General features: G+C 42.7%; 1 protein-coding gene across 2 annotated transcripts in view; it reads left to right on the top strand.

Annotated features, from left to right (window-relative positions):
- Positions 1-20,651, top strand: part of VWA8 (von Willebrand factor A domain containing 8) — a 126,891-nt gene that overhangs the window by 64,778 nt on the left and 41,462 nt on the right. Inside the window, exons 26-33 of one of the 2 annotated variants that reach the window (XM_087967577.1) lie at positions 70-221; positions 5,903-6,011; positions 7,638-7,773; positions 8,661-8,863; positions 15,244-15,360; positions 16,508-16,572; positions 16,668-16,793; positions 17,849-17,958. In XM_087967577.1, coding sequence (XP_087823703.1) covers positions 70-221; positions 5,903-6,011; positions 7,638-7,773; positions 8,661-8,863; positions 15,244-15,360; positions 16,508-16,572; positions 16,668-16,793; positions 17,849-17,958 — 1,018 coding nt within the window. Of the gene's footprint in view, positions 1-69; positions 222-5,902; positions 6,012-7,637; positions 7,774-8,660; positions 8,864-15,243; positions 15,361-16,504; positions 16,573-16,667; positions 16,794-17,848; positions 17,959-20,651 lie in introns of both variants that reach the window. The other variant, XM_087967576.1, reaches the window with a different exon arrangement.

Below are 20,651 nucleotides of genomic sequence, written 5' to 3'. Positions count from 1 at the left end.
TCCATCACTGACAACAAACTCACACTTGTGTTTTGTTTTGTTTTTCTGTCTCTTTCTTCATCTCTGCAGAAGTTTCCAACCGAAGGACTTGCCAACGTGGTTCGGAACGTCTTTGATTTTGACTCCTACAACAAAGAAATGCGTGAGATATTAATTAGGACTTTGCATAAACATGGAATACCGATCGGAGCCAAACCCGACAACGTACAGATGGCAAAGGAGTAAGGCTTATTGTCTGCCGTATTGCTGCTAGTTCTAAAAACCTGGAAATGCTTGAAGCAGATTCCATGTTTCCTCCGAAAAGGGCCATTCGGTTGCGTAATTATTTATTTACACAACATTTATCAGTGTGTATCTTTACGGGATACAGCAATATGTTTCAATGGAGGAGTCGTTTGTTTGTTTGTTTTTTGTTTGTTTGTTTTTTAAAATCTAATTAACCTTGGTGATTTGTGCAATGGAAATAAATAAAGGGAAATATTTGTTTGATTCTTCTTGGTTTCTATTCATTGATTGGTCTTTTGCTAATTTATTGCTGTTATGTGTACGAAGCCGGTTTGTAGCAGTTTAAAAAAAAAATGGAAATGAATGAACGGACTTGGCTTTTAATCCTGCATGGGACAAATTTTCCAAAGGTACTGCAAAAACTTCAAAAGATCTTGTTTCAATAGGTTTTGACTGGCATCAGTCAAATGTCTCTGGTGAGCAATATCATTTTGTAATGATGTCATTAAACCAATGACGCAAATCACCCACGCTGACATATTTTTGTATTTTAACAAAAGTTTATGAATAACAGACACCGTTGCTCCCAATTAGACCAAAGTTTTCTCGTAATTCTTCGACCTTGCAATATTCCAGATTCTTTTTCATGGTATCCAGTTTGCTTAATGGTGTTTATGGACACCCTGTGTTATGGAGTGCTTATTCACTGAACATCAAACAGGTACCTTGATGTGTATAAATAATAATAATCGTACTTTACATGATCACATTTTTAAAGCTCAGAAACCATCTTCAATTAAAACAAGTATTTCCCTTTATGCATGGAAAGGTTATGCGAAACAGACTTAAAAAAATTGGTGGTTATGTTGTTTGTTTTTTGAGATGAGGAAGACAAAATCTACTTTTCTTGCTATAAATCTCATTCAGTGGTTTGAATAAACCATCTCTAGCATCATCATTAACTGAGTAAAATCTCACAGGCAGAATTGCAGATACTAATTCAATGGCTTCCCAATTTTGAACCAGCGGTCCCTTAAATGTGTTTGTTTAGTGACCGTTCAAAGTTAACAACAGCCCTGAAAAAAAATGACTTGTGACCATTTCTCACACTCACGTGATCAAAATTCAGATGTTTGGCAACCAGCTCATACTTATGACAGGTCGCGGTGTCCCCGGGGTTGCGTGATCCCGTTTTGCGACCTTCGGATGCACAAAACCAACGGAGAAAGCCCGATGTCAGGATTCCAGCCATCGCCCTAATGAAATCATGATTCTCAAGCCAAACTTCAAAAAACTTCAAAGGATTTATTAGAGGCGACATACTGGCACTGCCCTATATGAAGCCAACTCTGGCCTATGTAATTTACAGTCACCTATGACCCTGTTTCCCCTTTCCCCCCAGGTGTGTCATAAACTAGATTATCCAATTGAGCACATTCACAGGCTGGGTGTCATCATTCACGTTATTTGCGGGCAAAAACTCTGGTATTTTAGTTACAATCTTTTAAAGAGAAGAATTGGAATGTACTTTCACTTCCAAACTGCTGCACTGTCCTTCCAGATTTCCTTCCTCTCCCCACTTTTTTTATGGCAACTACTAAAACAGGCATAGCAATGTTTGATGAGTTGACATTCGGCTCCTCTCACTTCTTGAAGGTGACCTGTGTAAAGCAAAAACAAATTGAGTGCAGATGTAGAATTTAGGGTTGCAACACCCCCCCCCCCCACCCCCCAGCCTTGGTTGGATTTTCTGCATGGAATCTTGCTATAAGGTGATTGGTCTGGACATTCCTACTCTTTACCCAAGATGCCTCTGATAATGGGTAAGCCCTTCCGCTTATTTACAGTCACCAGTGACCCTGTTTCCTCCCCCCCGGGTGTGTCATAAATCAGATTCCCCAACTGAGCACATTCACAAGCTGGGTGTCATTAATCATGTTCTCCAATTAAATATATTCACGGGCAAAAGCTCTGGTAGTTTAGTTACAATCTTTTAAAGAGAAGAGTTGGAATGTATTTCCGCTTCCAAATTGCTGCACCGCTCTTCCAGATTTCCTTCGTCCTCTCCCCCTCCCCTTTTTTTATGGCAACTACTAAAACAGGCATAGGGATGTTTTATGAGTTGACATCCGATTCACTTCACGACCGTGTTACAAACTTAATGACTGTCGTGATTCATTTAATGAACTGTGGCAAGAAAGGTCGTAAAACAGGGCAAAGTTCACTTCACAGATGTCTTGTTTTAGCAGAAACATTGGGCTGCGTTGAGATTGACAATTTTGAAATGTCCGTAGATTAGTGACTGCTAAAAGTTGAAGTACGTGGTTAGTGACTGCTAGAAGTTGAGGAACGTGGTTAGTGACTGCTAAAAGTTGAAGAACGTGGTTAGTGACTGCTAGAAGTTGAGGAAAGTGGTTAGTGCTAAAAGTTGAAGAACGTGGTTAGTGACTGCTAAAAGTTGAAGAACGTGGTTAGTGGCTGCTAGAAGTTGAAGAACCATCTCACACTTTCTCCCTGTACATATCTAAGGAGCTTTTTACGCGGTTGTGTAAAGGACACAGCAGAAATTCAAACAAGAGGGTGACTCACACGGAACGGTCTGCGCGTTGGTTGCCCAGTTTCCATGTTTAGTTCTGTGCAAACATCATCTTCATCTGTTACCACTGAAAGCACTCAAGCGGAGACAACTTTTGGCTGCACGTCCAGACTTTTGTTATTTGACATTTACTTTTTCCCTTTCGGTTGCTGGATTACAAGGACAACAGTTGCAATCGTTCCCTGCTCTCCAAAGTTTAAAAGTCCTTCAAAAGAGACTTTATTTTGGTCAAGTGTGAACTGTTGTTGTAATATAATAGTATCAGAAGGAGAGTTAACTTAATCTAGCATAGCTTCTTCGCTGGTAATATTGTACTGCTAACTAGAGCACGCAAAACTGTTCTGACCCAGGCTTCATAAATAGTTATTCACAAACTTGTTTTAAAAACAAAACATATTTTATTGCAATGCTGGGAATTGTTTTCATTCCTAGCCAGAACTAATCTTAAACAATCCCCCAAGATAAGCACATGCCTTTCAGTTCTGTGAAGTGCTGCCAAAAACAGAAGTATCCAATGAACTAGGAAAGAAACCAACTGAAGTACAAGAAAAACCAACCGAAGTACAAAGAGCTTCAAAGATGACTCGGAACGGATCGAATGACTTTGCTTCCTGCAAAGGTTTCGTCATCTTGGCCTGACTTTTATCCTTTATGGGAGGGGCAATCACTCCCCAGCCTTACTCCCGAGTAGCCACTTTTGCCTCAGCTGCTCTTGCCTTCTGGCAGCTCTGCGCACACGCGCACTGGGAACAGGCTCCCCTGGGTCCTCTGCCTCGCTGCTGCCAGACTCCAGAGGTTTCAGAGGCAGCACCCGACTCCCAGATGGTCCTGGCCCCATCTCTGCATTGGACACAGGGCCCTTGTCTGAGTCCTCCCCAAACTCCTGGACTGGTCCCCGTTCTTCCCTAATGTCCAATTCCACTGCTGTCTGCACCAGCTCCGGCGAGCCACAACATTGCAAAACAGTTCTCACCCAAGGGTGCTTTTTTCAAGAGGCAACTGGAATTTTCTTTGCTTTTCCTTGAAGGCGCTTCGCTTCTCATCCAGAAAGCTTCTTCCGTTCTGATTAAACGGTGGAGAATGGAAGAATTTATGTTCTTTGCAGTCCTCTGGTTGTTAGCGCTCTTTCTGAGAGTCGTTGAGGCCTCTTGGACAGATAACCAGATAAACTAGTCCCCGTTCTTCCCCACTGTCCGATTCCACTGCTGTCTGCACAGGCTGCCGGCGACACACAACACAAAACAGGTGCTAGACCAGTGGTGGTAAACCTTTTTCGGCTCCCATGCCAATAATTGCATGCGCGCTTGTGCGCTTGCATGCCAGCACTCAGAAAGCAGTGCATGCTGGGTCCCCACACACACCCCTGTACATGCACACGCAACCCCCCCACAGCACATTGTGCATCTGTGCATGTGCGTGCAATCCCCTTGCCACACGCCACGCGCCTGCCTGCGAGATTCCCTTGTGCGCAATGCATCTGCACCATGTGCATCTCTGCGCATGCGCGCATGATCACCCCTGTGTGCCATCCATCTGCACATGCACGCTTGATCCCCCCACAGGCCGCCTGTCTCTGCGCATGCGCACTTGTCTCCCGTGCACCCCCGCCCCCTGTGCATGCGTGCCAGATACCCAACAATCAGCTGTCAGGTTATAGCGGTGCGCATTCATGCGCAGTGGGGCTCTTCTGGGTGAGGTCTCGTGTGCCGGGGGGAAATGGCTCTGCGTGCCACTTTTGGCACGCGTGCCATAGGTTCGCCATCACGGAGCTAGACCAATTCTCGAATACAGCTCATCTGTCTGGAACCTGCATTGCATATCGGACATTAATACAATTGAGAAAGTCCAGAAATACTTCACAAGAAGAGTTCTCCACTCCTCTACTCATTGCAGAATACCTTATGCCACCAGACTTGAAATTCTAGAGCTAGAAAATCTAGAACTACGCCGCCTTCGGTCCGATCTAACTATAGTATATAAAATCATACATTGCAATGTCCTACCTGTCAATGAACACTTCAGCTTCAATCATAACAATACAAGAGCAAACAATAGATACAAACTCAGGGTAAACCGCACCAAACTCGATTGCAGGAAATACGACTTCAGCAACAGTGGTCAATGCCTGGAATACTCTACCTGACTCTGTGGTCTCTTCCCAAAACCCCAAAAACTTTAACCTTAGACTGTCTACTATTGACCTCACCCCTTTCCTAAGAGGTCTGTAGGGGGCGTGCATAAGCGCACCAATGTGCCTATCGTCTCTGTCCTAATGTCCCCTGTTATTCGTACCCATTTCATGTACTCTTAATCGTGTTTCGAATTATATCTGTTATCTAAAACATGCTTGACAAATAAAATAAATAAAAAGAAGGAAAGGGAAGGAAAGGGAAGGAAGGAAGGAAGGAAGGAAGGAAGGAAGGAAGGAAGGAAGGAAGGAAAGAAAGAAAGAGCGTTCATAGTAGAAGTCTGTTGTGATTGCAAACTTCATTGATCAATTCAAATTATTAAAATTATTTAATAATTATTATTTCAAATAGTAATATTTTCTAAGGAAAAGCACCCCTCGTTTATAGCTAACTCGAAACGTGTTTTGATTTGTATTTTGAAGGCAGAGTATTAACTTGAACAGGTGTGTTTCTATAGACTCATTAAGTAGAAATAATTATAAATACTAATATTAACAATTCTAGCTGGATGGGAATCATAGTTTGATCTGTGTATGATCTGTTAAAAACTTCAAATATTTCATTTTCCCAAAGTCTCAATTCCAGATCTTCAAATGCTGTTTTATAAAAAAAACAACTGCTCATATTTCCTAACAATATAATTGGTGCTGCTTCTCCATTAAGGACTTATTTAGTATGTCAGAACTTAGTTTATGTTTTACCATGAAACCTTTTTTTCCTATTCAGAAAAATTCCCAAGTGGAATTCCATCCTGCAAAGTAGCATTGTCATCTTAAGACTCTGTTGCAAGTGGTTAACATTCTGTTAACGAGAAGGGGGAAAAAAAGTATTGTCAACTGAGAAAAATGTGGGTCAAATTAATTATAGCGCTATATTTTTTTTCCTTGGTCAGATTGCCATTGCCAGATACCAAATTTATGGGCTACTGGAAAATGAATCATTTGGGGAAATCGCGCCGAAGACTGTTGTGTCCAACTGAAACCCATCGCGTCGACGTGAAGGTTTGTGAAATTTGGTTCAAGTTTTAGATTGATAGAGGAGAATATTTGGGGCGGAAATGAGGGGTCCTTGGTGATCTCTGAGCTTGGTGATTTTTTTGCCGACATTTCATTACCCAACTTGGTAACATCATCAGGGCTAGATGAGAATTGGGTTTACAGGGAGGAGGAGGAGGAGGAGGAGGAGGACGACGACTATGGAGTCCTTGGTGGTCTCTGGGCTTGCTTGTTTTCTTGCAAACGTTTCGTTACCCAACTAGGTAACATCATCAGTGCTAGAAGGAGTGGGGTTTGCTCTAGCAAACTGATGACGTCACCTAGTTGACGTCACCTAGTTGGGTAATGAAAGGTCTGCAAGAAAGCCACCAAGCAGAAAAAGCACTGAGGATCCTTCAAACTTAATATTGACCATAAACCTGCATGTTTAACCGGGGTTAAGTATTTCCAATCTGGCAAATCTAAAGGGCGCTGAAGGCAAATAACAAAGCTGCATATTAAAAAAAAAAAAAAAAAGAACCATGGAATCCAAGCTGATTACGAGCTATCGTATTTTCAAATTAAAGAAAGAAGACGTGGATTGTTGGATCACAAAGGATTTAGTATAATCAAGCAATATTCATCGGTGAGTTCAATCCTAGGTAGCGGCAGGTATTTCTTTCTCTGGGCACAATGAGTAAATATCAGCTGCGAACTCTGCATTGGAGACAGAAAGGGCATCCGGCCAGTAAATACTCAGTTCCTTTCAGTTGCCCCGAACTCCACCCCGATGCAAGGGATTATGGGGTCAATTAAAAGACAAAAGCAATATTCAGCGGTCTAAAGTGAACAGTCCAGAATGGATTATTCTAAAATCCTACAATGATTAGTGTTGAGGTAATTCTCCATTAGGAGAATGAGCGCATACAGGGAGACGTATTTGAGAGAAGTGTTTGAATAATACACACAGAGCACACAGATACACTGTACAGTAAATGTAGGTTTTTACTTCCAGAAACGTTAAGCAAAGTCCAAAATAGGCAGTCCAAAGTCATTCACAGGTTAAATCAGTCAGTTTTCAATCCAGGGATAATCCAAATATCAAAGTCCAGTGTCAAAAACAGTTCAGTAACAGACTTACATTAAATCCAGTAATATCAATCAATTAGAAGAAATGGCAATACTCACCAACAGAAGGAAACAGATACACTCACACTCTCTTCTGAGACTAAGGCAAAACAACCCAGGTTTCTGGCTCCGTCTTATGGCGGTTTGAGAAACCACGCCTAATTACAGCTTTGCATTTTCTTAAAAGATACAGTTTTAAAATGTTTATCCTGGTTTATATATTTCTAACCCAAATACCTGTTAGGTGACTTATATTCTTAACAATCGTTACTCAATTTGGTGGCAGAACACCTAAATTTTGACCAACCCATTGCAGTTTATTTCATTGATGTCAGAGGTCTCCAAATTTGGCAACTTTAAGACTATGCAACTTTAAACTATGCTGGCTGGAGAATTCTGGGAGTTGAAGTCCACAAGTCTTAACGTTGCCAAGGTTGGGGACCCCTTATTTACATATTTAATGGCACCTGGGAGGCAAAACACATTCCAGTTTTGGGGCTCAGGATTTTCCTTCTTTGCTTGTAGGGTCCCATACATTTAAACGTGCAGGCCTTCCCCCTGGAAAGACACGAAGCCAGGGCCTTGAGTTTCACGGAAGAGCTGGCATTCTGGACCCTGCCTTTGAATGAGGTTAACTTTGTGTGCGATGTGGTGTCACAAGGTAAGAGTTGCCCATGTGAGCAAGTAACGATTTGAGGAGTGGGCGCAAGTAATTTAAACTGATATTAGCAGGAATTATTTTGCAAATTAAGCTAAGTCCCCGAAGACTTGTCCTTTTGCATGTTTTCTCTCTAATGCGGTCGTGAGGTTAAGCACAACTCCTTAACAGCCCCTACTTCCCTCTTAAACGGTTAAACTGTGTAGTAGGGCAAGCATTCTGCAGACTAATCCTTATTTATTCCCTCCTCTCTTGCTGTATGACTAATCCTTTCGCCTGGTTAGATAAGCACCCAAAGGATAAGCGTAATTGCCTCACATCCACAAGCAGTCTTATCCAAAATGTTTGGGGTTTTTTGTCCAAAATGTGGTAGAGTAGAATATTGGAATAGAATAGAATGGAATAGAATGGAATAGAATAGAATAGAATAGAATAGAATAGAATAGAATAGAATAGAATAGAATAGAATAGAATAGAATTCTTTATTGGCCAAGTGTGATTGGACACACAAGGAATTTGTCTTGGTGCAAAGATTATAACTAAGCAACCGGAAATCTCTAATTGGAGAACATGATTGATGACTCTTGGCTATGGACGTGTTTCGTTGGAGAATATGAATTATGATACAACCAGAGGACTGGAGGAAAAAGAGGGTCATAGGAGATAGTGAGTCACGTGTCTCAGAATCGGCTTCATCCAGGTCATGCCGACATGTTCGCTCCTAATAAATCTTTTGAAGTTTTTGAAGCTTGGATCGAGGCTCATGATTTAATTAGGGCAACTGCCGTAATCCCGACAGGTCTCTGATGAGGATCCTAGCGATGAGTTTTGATTGTAGAGCCATCCTGAACTTAACACCTTCCCTGTTTTTGTTTTTGCCCTGCTTAAAGAGCGCGAAGACGGGACTTCCCTTTACGTGGCCACCTGCAACCCCGTCTCCTTATATTTCATGAACGCATCGGGGAAAACCGGCTACTGCCTGGACCTCTACGACCTCTTCCCGCGAACCTTTCGGGGCCTGTGGCAACCGTTCGTCCGGCTGGCCCCCCTCGGCAGCCCCCTCCAAGGCCAGGTCGTTCTGCACGAAGAGCAGGTAAGTCCTCCGAGGGGAGGCTGGGCCGTGGCTCATCCTCCTGCCTGTTGGCCCTCGTTGCCAAGGGGGTGGGGGGAGAGAGAGAGAGAGATCTTAAAATTAGGAAAGGATCTAGTGAGGAAGAATGAGAAGACTTTACAATGCTGTATTAGAGTGGAGAATGCAAGTAGGTTTGTGATAAAGTTATGTGAACAAAGGTGGGCAGGCAGCTATTTGGTTTGTGTCCTTCAATTCTTTCTTTCCTTCCTTTCCTTCCTTTCCTTTCTTTCTCTCTTCCTTTCCCCTTTCTTTTCTTTCAACAAAGGTGGGCAGCAGCTATTTGGTGTATGCCCTTCCTTCCTTCTTTCCTTTCTTTCTCTCTTCCTTTCCTTTCTTCCTTCCTTTCTCTCTTCCTTTCCCCTTTCTTTTCTTTCAACAAAAGTGGGCAGGCAGCTATTTGGTTTATGTCCTTTCTTTCTTTCTTTCTTTCTTTCTTTCTTTCTTTCTTTCTTTCTTTCTTTCTTTCTTTCTTTCTTTCTTTCTTTCTTTCTTTCTTTCTTTCTTTCTTCTTTTCTCTCCTTTCTTTTCTTTCAACAAAGGTGGGCAGCAGCTATTTCATTTATGTCTTTCTTTCTTTCTTTCTTTCTTTCTTTCTTTCTTTCTTTCTTTCTTTCTTTCTTTCTTTCTTTCTTCCATTCCTTCCTTTCTTCCTTTCTTCCTTTCTTCCTTTCTCCTTTCTTTTCTTTCAACAAAGGTGGGCAGCAGCTATTTGGTTTATGTCCGTCCTTCTTTCTTTCTTTCTTCCTTTCTCTCTTCCTTTCTCCTTTCTTTTCTTTCCCCTCTCTTTCCTCTATTTCCTTCCATCTACCATTCCTACCTGATTGCAGCCTTGAAATGGAATACAGAAATATGGCAGGATCTCCATTGCAAAAACTCTTGGGCACCAGGTGGATGAAATTGGTACAATACTAGATCAACCTCTCTCCTTTCTAAGTAGATAGACTTTTTTTTCTTCCCTTTGGCCTTTACATTTTTCTAGTTAATGGAAAACAAAAAGGAAGGTGAGAGATAAACCCAAAACTATCCCGTCACATTTCTGTCTTTGGAAAACTGACACAGCCTTGGAATAACAGAGTTGGAAGGGACCTCGGAGGTCTTCTAGTCCAACCCCCTATTCAAGCAGGAAACTACACCATTGCAAACCAATGATTGTCCAGTCTCTTTTTAAAAATCTCCAGTGTTGGAGCATCCACAACTTCCGGGGGCAAATCCTTTCCCTGATTAATTGTCCTCGCTATCCGGAAATTCCTCCTTAATTCCAGGTTGCACTTCTCCTTATCCAAGAGGAACAGTAACAGAAAAGAGTTGGAAGGGACCAGGGAGGTCTTCTAGTCCAACCCAAACAGGAGATCTGTACTACTTTAGACAAATATTTGTCCAGTCTCTTCTTAAAAGCCTCCAGCAATGAAGCACACACAATTTCTGGTGGCAAGCAGTTCCACTGGTTAATTGTTCTCACTTTTAGGAAGTTTCTCCTTAATTTCAGGTTGCTTCTCTCCTTGATTAGTTTCCACCCATTGCTTCTTGTCCCGCCTTCAGGGGGCTTTGGAGAATAGCTTGACTCCCTCTTCTTTGGGGCAACCCCCACAACTATTGGAAGCCTGTTATCATGTCCCCTCTAGTCCTTCTTTTCATCAAACTATTCCTGCAACCATTATTCTTCATTATATTTTTGCCTCCCTCCCTCTAAGCATCTTGGCTGCGCCTTTTTTGCACTCTTATTTATTTTATTTATTTATTTTAATTTGTCAATTGCTTACAAGATAATAGATATAAGTAAAAACATTGTTATGAATACATGGGTACATATAAGAAAGATAAAAAAATATATAAAAGAAACAATAGGACAAGGACCGTAGGCACAATCGCTTACAAGATACATGTATAAGAATAAATATAGTTTTGAATACATGAGATAGATACTTATAAGAAAAATAAAAGAAACAATAGGACAGGGACACGTTGGTGCACTTATGCACTCCCCCTACAGACCTCTTAGGAAAGGGGTGAGGTCAATAGTAGAAAGTCTAAGGTTAAAGTTTTGGGGGTTTGGGGAAGAAACCACAGAGTCAGGTAGAGGATTCCAGACATTGACCCCATTCTGTTGCTGAAGTCGTATTTCCTGCAATCAAGTTTGGTGCGGTTAACCTTGAGTTTGTATCTATTGTTTGCTCTTGTATTGTTGTGGTTGAAGCTGAAGTAGTCATTTGTAGGTAGGACATTGCAATGTATGATTTTATATACCATACTAAGACCGGACCGAAGGCGGCATAGTTCTAGCTTTTCTAGGTCTAGAATTTCGAGTCTGGTAGCATAAGGTCTTCTGCAACGAGTAGAGGAGTGGAGAACTCTCCTTGTGAAATTTAAAGATGCTTTTCCCCCCACCTTTCTTCTTTCTGCCTTCCCGTGCCTGTTTTTCAAGCCCTTCCCCTCCCTTGTCCAGCCTTTCCCCTCCCTCCCTCCCTCCTCCCAGTTCAATCCACGCCCCCTTCTTTGCACAAACTGTTTTCCTCTCTCACTGCTGCTGCTGCTGCTTCTGCGACAGAGTAAAACTTGGCCGGGTCCCCAAAAACTCTGCAGCAAAGAAAGGGAAGCTGGACAGGAGCTAAAAATATATTTTAAAAAAGCCTCTCAGCCGCTTGGAAGAATCTCAGCGGTTACATCTGTTGGAGGCTCTGGAATGCAAAGCGCTGGGGGAGCCAGAGGTCAGCCGGAGGTTCCTCTTCTCCCACTGAAAGATAAACATGGCCAATAACGGGCAGATCCTTCCCAGCTCCCCTGGAGCTGGGCCAGGCCCAGCGAAGTCAGAAGTATTCGCCGATGACGCAAAAGTCTATTTTGGGAGACAAACCACGATGCCACCGGTCAGGAGTCTGTTCAGATGGGAGCTATTAAGATCGGGAAAAGGGTTGGAGAAGCAAAGGCCGGTGGCACCGAGCAGATTTGGTCTCCTGAATTTAACATGCAGAGCCAAAGAGGACAGCCTGAAAACTTCCCCACCCACCCTTTAAAAAAGAAGAAACATTGGAACATTGTTGAGGGTTTTTTTTTGTTTTCAGTCTTTACGCTGTTGTGCAGGCAGATGGGCAGCAAGGAGAGAGAGAGGGGAGGGGGGAAGGAGAAAGGAAGGAAGGAAAAAGAAAAAGAAAGTAAGGAAAGAAAGAAAAGAAAGTAAGGAAAGAAAGAAAGAGAAAAAACAAAGAAAGAGAGAGGGGGGAGGGAAAAAGGAAGAAAAATAAGAGAAAGAAAGGAAGGAAAATAGGAAGGAAGGAAAAAGAAAGGAAAGAAAGGGAGGGAGGGAGGGGAGGAAGGAAGGAAAAAGAAAGGAAAGAAAAAGGGAGGGAGGAGAGGAGAGAGGAAGGAAGGAAGGAAGGAAAAAGGAAGGAAAGAAAAAGGGAGGGAGGGAGGAGGAGAGGAAGGAAGGAAGGAAAAGAAAGAAGAAAGAAAAAGGGAGGGAGGGAGAGGAGAGGAAGGAAGGAAGGAAAAAGAAAGGAAAGAAAAAGGGAGGGAGGAGAGGAGAGGAAGGAAGGAAGGAAAAAGAAAGGAAAGGAAGGGAGGGAGGGAGGGGGGGAAGCAAAAAGGAAGGAAAAAGGAAGGAAAGAAAAAGGGAGGGAGGGGAGGAAGAAAAAGAAAGAAAGAAAAAGACAGAAAGAAACAAAGAGGGGAAAGGAAGGAAAGAAGGAAAAAGAAAGGAAAGGAAGGGAGGGAGAGGAAGGAAGGAAGGAAGGAAGGAAGGAAGGAAGGAAGGAAGGAAGGAAGGAAGGAAGAAAGAAAGAAAGAAAGAAAGAAAGAAAGAAAGAAAGAAAGAAAGAAAGAAAGAAAGAAAGAAAGAAAGAAAAGGGAGGGAGGGGAGGAAGGAAGGAAGGAAAAGGAAGGAGGAAGACAAGGAAGACAAGGAAGGAAAGAAGGAAGGAAAAAGAAAGAAAAAGGGAGGAAGGGAGGGGAGGAAGGAAAAAGAAAAGGAAGGAAGGAAGGAAAAAGAAAGGAAAGAAAAAGGGAAGCGGGGAGGAAGGAAGGAAAATGGAATGAGGAAGAACAGAAGAGAAGGAAGGAAAGAAGGAAAAAGAAAGGAAAGAAAAATGGAGGGAGGGGAGGAAGAAAGAAAGAAGAAAGAAAGAAAGAAAGAAAGAAAGAGGGGAAAGGAAGGAAAGAAGGAAAAAGAAGAAAGAAAAATGGAGGGAGGGGAGGAAGAAAAAGAAAGAGAAAGAAAGAAAGAGGAAAGGAAGGAAAGAAGGAAGGAAGAAGAAAGGAAAGAAAAAGGGAGGGAGGGGAGGAAGGAAGGGAGGGAGGAGGTAATCCATGTCATTTTCTTCCCGCGGTTCCTTTTCCATAAAGCCTGGCTTTGTTATGGGAATCTTGTGAGGTGCTATTCAAATTCACTCGGATGAACTCATCGCTCTCGTCCCAGCAGTGATGCTGGAGACCAAATGATGTTTCTTTGTGCGATCCAAAGAATGATTGAAAATCCGAGGAACAAATTGGCTCATTACGGATGCAAGAACTCTTGCCTACATCACAAGGCTCCTCTCTGCGGGGTTTTTTCTCCCAAGGGTGGAGAAGATTGGAGAAGATTGGCCCAAGCCCAGCACCAGGCCCCCCCTGGTGATTGGCCCAAGCTCGCATGGCTAAGGCGGAGCTAGAACTCCCAGTCTCCTGGTGATTGGCCCAAGCTCGCATGGCTAAGGCGGAGCTAGAACTCCCAGTCTCCTAGTGATTGGCCCAAAGTCACCCAGCTGGCTTTCATGGCTAAAGCAGAACTAGAACTCACAGTCTCTCACTTTCCGGCCTGCTGCCTTATCCATTAGACCAAACTGCCTCTCTTAACTGTGTCCCACCTGCTGTAGGCTTAGAGTAAAATCCTTTACACATCCTTCCCTTAAAAACGGTGAAAAATTGAAATTAAACTGCACTGGATCCAGCCCGTTGCCTGCACTTTATGATTTGTGGCTCCCCCTAGGAATGTGGGGACAGGCCCCGCTTGGCTGCAGAAAATCAAATATGGATGTTCTGTCCTAGGCCCAGGGGTGGGATTCTACCAGTTCGCACCTATTCGCTAGAACCAGTTGTTAACATTCTAACCAGTTGTTAGAAGAAATTACTGGTCTAATCCTGTAAGGAAGGCAGGAAGGAAACATTCTGGTGTTGCTTACAGAAACTGCCTCTCCGTTAACCGTTATTATATTCTTGGCAGGACTAGACTTCCTGTCTCAGGAACTTCTCTGGGTTTTTTTCCCCTCCTTTGCTAGTACTTTGCTTGTGTGGAGTGACCATTCAAAGTTACAATGGCGCTGAAAAAAGTGACTTATGACCATTTTTCACACTTACGACTGTTGCAGCATCCCCACAGTCATGAGAGGCCAGGCGAGGAGATGCGTGCCTCGATGTGAGTGACATTGAATTGGCCACGTCCACCCAGTCACATAACCACCAAGCCACACCCACCACCTAAGCCACGCCCGCAGAACCGGTTGTTAAAATTTTTGAAACCCACCCCTGCCTAGGCCTCACCCAAAAGCACTCAGTCAATTTTGAGTCCTGGCAAAAACCTCCTTATTTACAATAATGTGAAGTAGTTCGTTCACAGTCAGCCAACAGCCTGGCACACATTTTTCCAAAGGTGGACTAATTATCTCAGATTGTTATCAATCCTGGAATGCTGCCTGGTAAACTAGTTCCACACTCACTGTTGGCAAGGAAGGCTGGGTTTACAGACCAAGATCCAGAAAGCTGGAACAAACACATGACCGAACGAGCGAATTGTTTCCTGCAAATATGGATCCCCTTTTGCTCCTCTTTTAATCCTGATGGGAGGGGGCCATTCATCGTCCACCTGTGGCCTTGCTCCCAACTCGACCCTGAGTCCTTAATTGTGCCTTCGTTTTGGCATCTCTGCCCATGCGCAGGGTGGGAACCGGTTCCAGAAGCTCCTCCGCCTCAACTGCTGTCCGAGCCCGAAGGTAGCTGATGACTGCCAGCCTGCCCTGGCCCCATCTCTGCCTCCGATGCAGAGCCCTCGTTCGAGCCTTCCTCAGCCATCAAGACTGGCCCAGGTTCTTCCCCAACCTCCTCACTACTGTCCGACTCTGTTGCTAGCTCCGTCAGCTGCTGGCGGGCCACAACAATGGACTTTCCACACCCTTCAGTGAACTCCGCACAACGACAAAAATGTTGCTGAAGGGGAAAAAAACAGTATTTTCTGGTGCATCAAAATTCACCCTCAGTTCCGAAATGCGTCGAATTACTCTCAAGTGAGAGGGGTCATTGAGGACACATATACCTCTGCAGCTCTTCTACAGTATGTAGAATTATCCTCTCTCCCCCCCCTTTTTTTTTTCTTATAGAATCACATTGTTTTATTGCTGGACACGAACACGGGGGCCGTAAGCCGTCTCACCTTGTTACCAGATATCCCGGCGTCGCGGAAAGGAGCATCGTGGTGGGGAGGCAAAGCGGAGGAGGTAAGACATCACAATAGCCTATCCATCCTGCAGGAATAGAGCTAATTCTCGACTTACAGCCAGGGGCGGGATTCTACCGGTTTGCACCGGTTCAGGCGAACCGGACGTTAAAGTTACACCTGGTTCGCCGAACCGGTATTTCAACCGGCCGGCTGGCCCCACCCACCCCTCTTAGGAGTCTCCACGTGATGCAGGTAAGTACACCGTCTGTGCGGAGGGTCGTTGGGGGGGGGGGGGAGAAAAATGGGCCTTCCAGAAGTCCAGAAACGGGCCTGTTTCTGGCTTCCGGTGGGCCTCCAGAACCCAGGGGTGGCCATTTTCTCCCTCCCAGAGGCCCGGGGGAGGCGTCTGGACTCTTGGGAAGGCAAAACACGGCCTTGTTGTGGTCCACTGGCACCCAGATTTGAGAAATCACATTGAACAGAATAGCAGAGTGGGAAGGGACCTTGGAGGTCTTCTAGTCCAACCCCCTGCTTAAGCAGGAGAGCCTAATTTCAGACAAAATTAGGTTGTCCACCAGTCTCTTCTTAAAAGCCTCCAGTGTTGAAGCACCTACAACTCCAGGATGCAACCCATTCCACTGACTGATTGTTCTCACGGTCAGGAAATTTCTCTTGAGTTCTAGGTTGTTTGTTGCTTAGTTTCCATCATTCCTTCTTGTTCTGCTTTCAGGTGTTTTGGAGAACAGCTTGACCCCCTCTCTTCTTTGTGGCAGCCCCTTAGATATTTGTTGTGCAATTATTCAGTTCACTTATGGTAGAACTAATTATTAAAAACAGTAATAATTATGGTGAGGTCCCTGGGATCTAAACGTGATGGTTTTCTTGAAGATATTTGATTACCAAACTACTCTAGTGCATATCAGTGAACACTGATGATGTTACCTAATTGGGTTATGAAACTATTGTAAGTCGAGAACTACCTGCGTTTTATTTAGCACAGAGAATAGGAATTGATCTTAGCATTTGTGGGAGTGGATATTTTTTCCCCTCCATGTTAGACCATCAAGAACTTTTTCCTAGAACTTGCCAAGTCTCCATGTGTAACCAAGAGTTTTGGTGAATTTTGACAGTTTGGCCGAAGAATTGCAATTCATTATTTTTGGTTTTTTTTCCTTCTCCGCCTGTCGACCTACCCTTGAAAGAAGACGAGTCACAAAATGTGCAAAGAATTTGCACATAAGAATTGGCTGGTCTTCTACAAAGAGGAAGGGTAAGAATAAATTCCTTTTTTTTTCTTCTTCTTTGCTTACAGAAGCATCCTGAGGTTGTCCTGAGACCTAATTTTTTTAACATTTTATCTTTCAGGAACTACCTTATCGTTATGGATGTCCTGGAAGGCAATGCCCACACCATCTCTTTGCCCATCAGTCTCAAGTCAGTTTTTTTAGTGGCCGAAGACCGGTGGCTTCTGGTGGAAACTAAAACCAACCAGTAGGAACAATCTCCTTATACGTCCTCTTACATCATCTACATGTCATTGTTTCTCCACCTTGGCTCCTTCCCACCCCCCCTCAAAAAAAATTTATTTTATTTTTTTAATAGTTACAATAATTCCACCTTTCATTCATGCAGTGTGTCGACTGGATACATATATCTTGTGCTAACAATCATAATTGATATTTTTTTAACCAATATAGCAATAATCCCATTTTCTTGGTAAATCATAAATCATTTCCTCTTATATTTATTATCCTTATAACCCTCTTGACTGGTTTCTTTATATATTCATCCGCTCAGTTTTAACTTGTTTTATTTTCTAACCATTTCATAAAATAGATCCCATATCATATAATATTCAGTTTCTTCTTTTTCTTTAATTTCCAGGGTTAACCTATTCATCTCTGCACATTGAAATATTTTCTCAATCGCTTTTCCCTCTGCCTTCGCTCCTTGAAGAGACCCTACACCATTCTGAATAAATAGCTGCCCAATCTCTTGTATCATTGGAGTGCCCACAGTTTCTGGTGGCAAGCAGTTCCACAGATTGTTCCCACGTCAGGAAATTTCTCCTTAGTTCTCGGTTGCTTCTGTCCTTGATTAATTCCAATCTGTTGCTTCTTGTCCTGCCTTCAGTGGCTTTAGAGAATAGCTTGACCCTCTCGTCTTTGGGGCATCCCCTTAGACCAGGGGCTCCCAAACTTGGCAACTTTAAGACATGTGGACTTCAACTCCCAGAATTCCATAGCTGGCTGAGGAATTCTGGGAGTTGAAGTCCACAAGTCTTAAAGTTGCCAAGTTTGGAGACCTCTGCCTTAGACACTTGATATGCAGTTATTCGGTTCAACTGTTGTAGTAGAACTAATGATTAAAACTGTAATAATTATTGTGAGGTCCTTGGGATCTGAGCTTGATGGTTTTCTTGCAGATATTTCTTTACCAAACTACTGTAGGTAACATCATCAATGGGGGGGAAAAACGACAGGATATTATTAAATTTGGCCAGTTTAAACCTTTTAAAAACATGGATAATTCCTCATGATTTCCAGGAAGTACCTGTTGACTAAGCCGATACACCTGGCTGTGGAAGAGACTGGAGTATGCCAGTTACACACTCTGACTGAGGAACCAGCAGAAACTGGATTTGGAGTAACTACAGGTATGGAATTTTAAAACCAAATTGTCAGCATTTTTGTGGACTTTGTTTTGCTTCAGAGGATTTGCTGAATTGAGTATATTCACACAGGCCGGTGTGTTTCAACCTTGGTGGCTTCAAGATGTGTAGACTTCCACTCCCAGAATTCCCCAGTCAGCATGGCTGGCTAGGGAATTCTGGGAGTTGGAGTTCACACAGGCAGGCTGGGGAATTCTGAGAGCTGAAATCCACACAGGCTGGCTGGACAATTTTGGGATCTGAAGTCCATGCATGCTGGCTGGGGAATTCTGGGAGTTGGAGTCCACCCATCTTAAACCTGCAAAGGTTGACAAATATTGATGTAGCCCACACCTAGTATTCACTTGGTGGCAGTTTTTCAGTAATTAAAAATGAGTCAGATGAAGTTGTGAAAAGGAAAAAAAACAAAAACGGGATGTATCAAATTCAAATAACACCTTTCAGGTTGCCTGAAAATCCCTAATGGGACCAGCTGTTATCACCAGAAAAGCTGAACCAAGCAGCAGCCTTCAAGTGTTGCAGGCAGATAAGCTTGTTAAAATTAAATTAAGTTGAAATTGTATAGTGAAAGAAATGTGTATATAGAAAGATGATAAGGAAATGTAAAAGATGCCTTGACATTGATATAATGATGTATAAAGTTTTATTTATGTTTTTAAATTTTGAAAACTAAATTTAATCTAATTTAATTTAATTGTATGTATGTATGTGTGTGTGTGTGTGTATAGATAGATAGATAGATGATAGATAGATAGATAGATAGATAGATATAGATATAGATATAGATATAGATATAGATATAGATATAGATATAGATATAGATATAGATATAGATATAGATATAGATAATTTTACGTGGGAGAAAACCCGAATAACCAAAGATCCACATACAAATACCCGCGAAAACCTCAGAAAACACACACACACACACACACACACACACACACACATATGTATCGTATTCAGCTTTGTTCGGGTATTTTCCCACGTCATTATAGTTGTGCTTTTAAAGTTGTAGCAACGTTTCGGCAGAATCTCATATATATATATATATATATATATATATATATATATATATATATATATATGTGTGTGTGTGTGTGTGTCTGTGTGTCTGTGTGTGTGTCTGTGTGTGTGTGTGTGTGTCTGTGTGTGTGTGTGTTCGTAGATTTTCACGGGTATAGGTATGTAGGTCTAGGTGTGTGTTCAGGTCTTTTCCCGTGTAAGATTAAGAGTATCTTGGCGATGTTTCGGCGAGGTCCCACTCACCATCCTCAGGCTGCTGCTTTCGGCTTCGTGCCAGTGCAAGCAGTGTGTGATCGGAGCTGCTGTCTCTCTAGAAATACTATGGTGGGGAAAACACCCCCATAACATGAATAAATGGGACAATACCTCCCGCCTACCAGACATCTGGAAACTAGCCCTCATCAACAAACATACCTGTACCGGTGAAAATCTACGAAAACATATATATATATATATTCTTCTTTCCATCTATCTATCTATCTATCTATCTATCTATCTATCTATCTATCCATCCATCTATCTATCCATCCATCCATCTATCTATAAAAGCAAAATACCGCTCACACATCATCACAAAATCTCTAGAACCATAAAGCCTACAGACTTGAAATTTGGCCCATATGTTCCTCTTGGCTTCTAGGGGCTCACTAAGAAAGATTTTTTCTAAATGACCATCAGAGCATTAGAATTTCCTATATTATTATTATTATTAACACGCTCTGATGCTAAGGAGTTCTACTCCCCCTCCCCACCTGGAAAGAAATCTCTTCCAAATGCAAAACACAAGCAGAGGAGAGGAGTTTCAGTTTTAGTTTCACAGCACCAAGCAGCTTTAGGACAGAACAGTTGAGCTGAGCCACGCCAAGGCTCCTTGCTGTCTCCTTGCTCACACAGCAAATACTGTTTCACTTTCCAAACAGCCCTCCATTCTCTCACACACTGACAGGATGCTAGCCAGGTGAATACCGGTGGATGCTGGTAGGCAGAGGCAGATTTTTTCTCCCCTTATTTTCCTCCCCCAAAACTAACCCTGATCACATAGTTTTGTAGCGAAGCACGGATATCGAGCTACTTCTGTATAATTGCACCTTTGCAAAAATACACATGAAGGCAGCACAAGAAACCATGGATGGAAATTTCTGTGGAGCTTCTCAGTGCTTCAGGTCATGGTTGTCCCAAAGGTGCTTTTTTCAGGAGGCAACTGGACTTTCTGGTATTTTCTTTTGAAGACGTTTCGCTTCTCCAAGAAGCTTCCTCAGTTCTGAAGAAGAAGAATGGAAGAAGCTTCTTGGATGAGAAGCAAAACATTTTCAATGAAACGTCCATGGATATTCTCCGTCATTCAGATCCCAAAGTTGTTTTTTTCAGAAGGCAACTGGTATTTTGTTTTGAAGAGGTTTCACTTCTCGTTCAAGAAGGTTCTTCAGTTCTTCTTCAGAATGGAAGAAGCTTCTTGGATGAGAAGCAAAACATTTTCGAAAGAATGTTTATGGAGTTTCTCAGTCCTCCAGGTCGTCATTGTCCCAAAGATGTTTTTTTCAGGAGACAACCTGGACTTTCTTGGTTTTTCTTTGAAGAGGTTTCACTTCTCATCCAAGAAGCTTCCTCAGTTCTAAAGAAGAACTGAAGAAGCTTTTTGGATAAGAAGCAAA

Source organism: Notechis scutatus, chromosome 5 (assembly GCF_049901735.1).
Source record: "Notechis scutatus isolate UNSWTSFEM ecotype Mainland chromosome 5, rNotScu1.2, whole genome shotgun sequence".
NCBI classification, from domain to species: domain Eukaryota; kingdom Metazoa; phylum Chordata; class Lepidosauria; order Squamata; family Elapidae; genus Notechis; species Notechis scutatus.
This window is presented reverse-complemented; position numbering and strand designations above follow the sequence as displayed.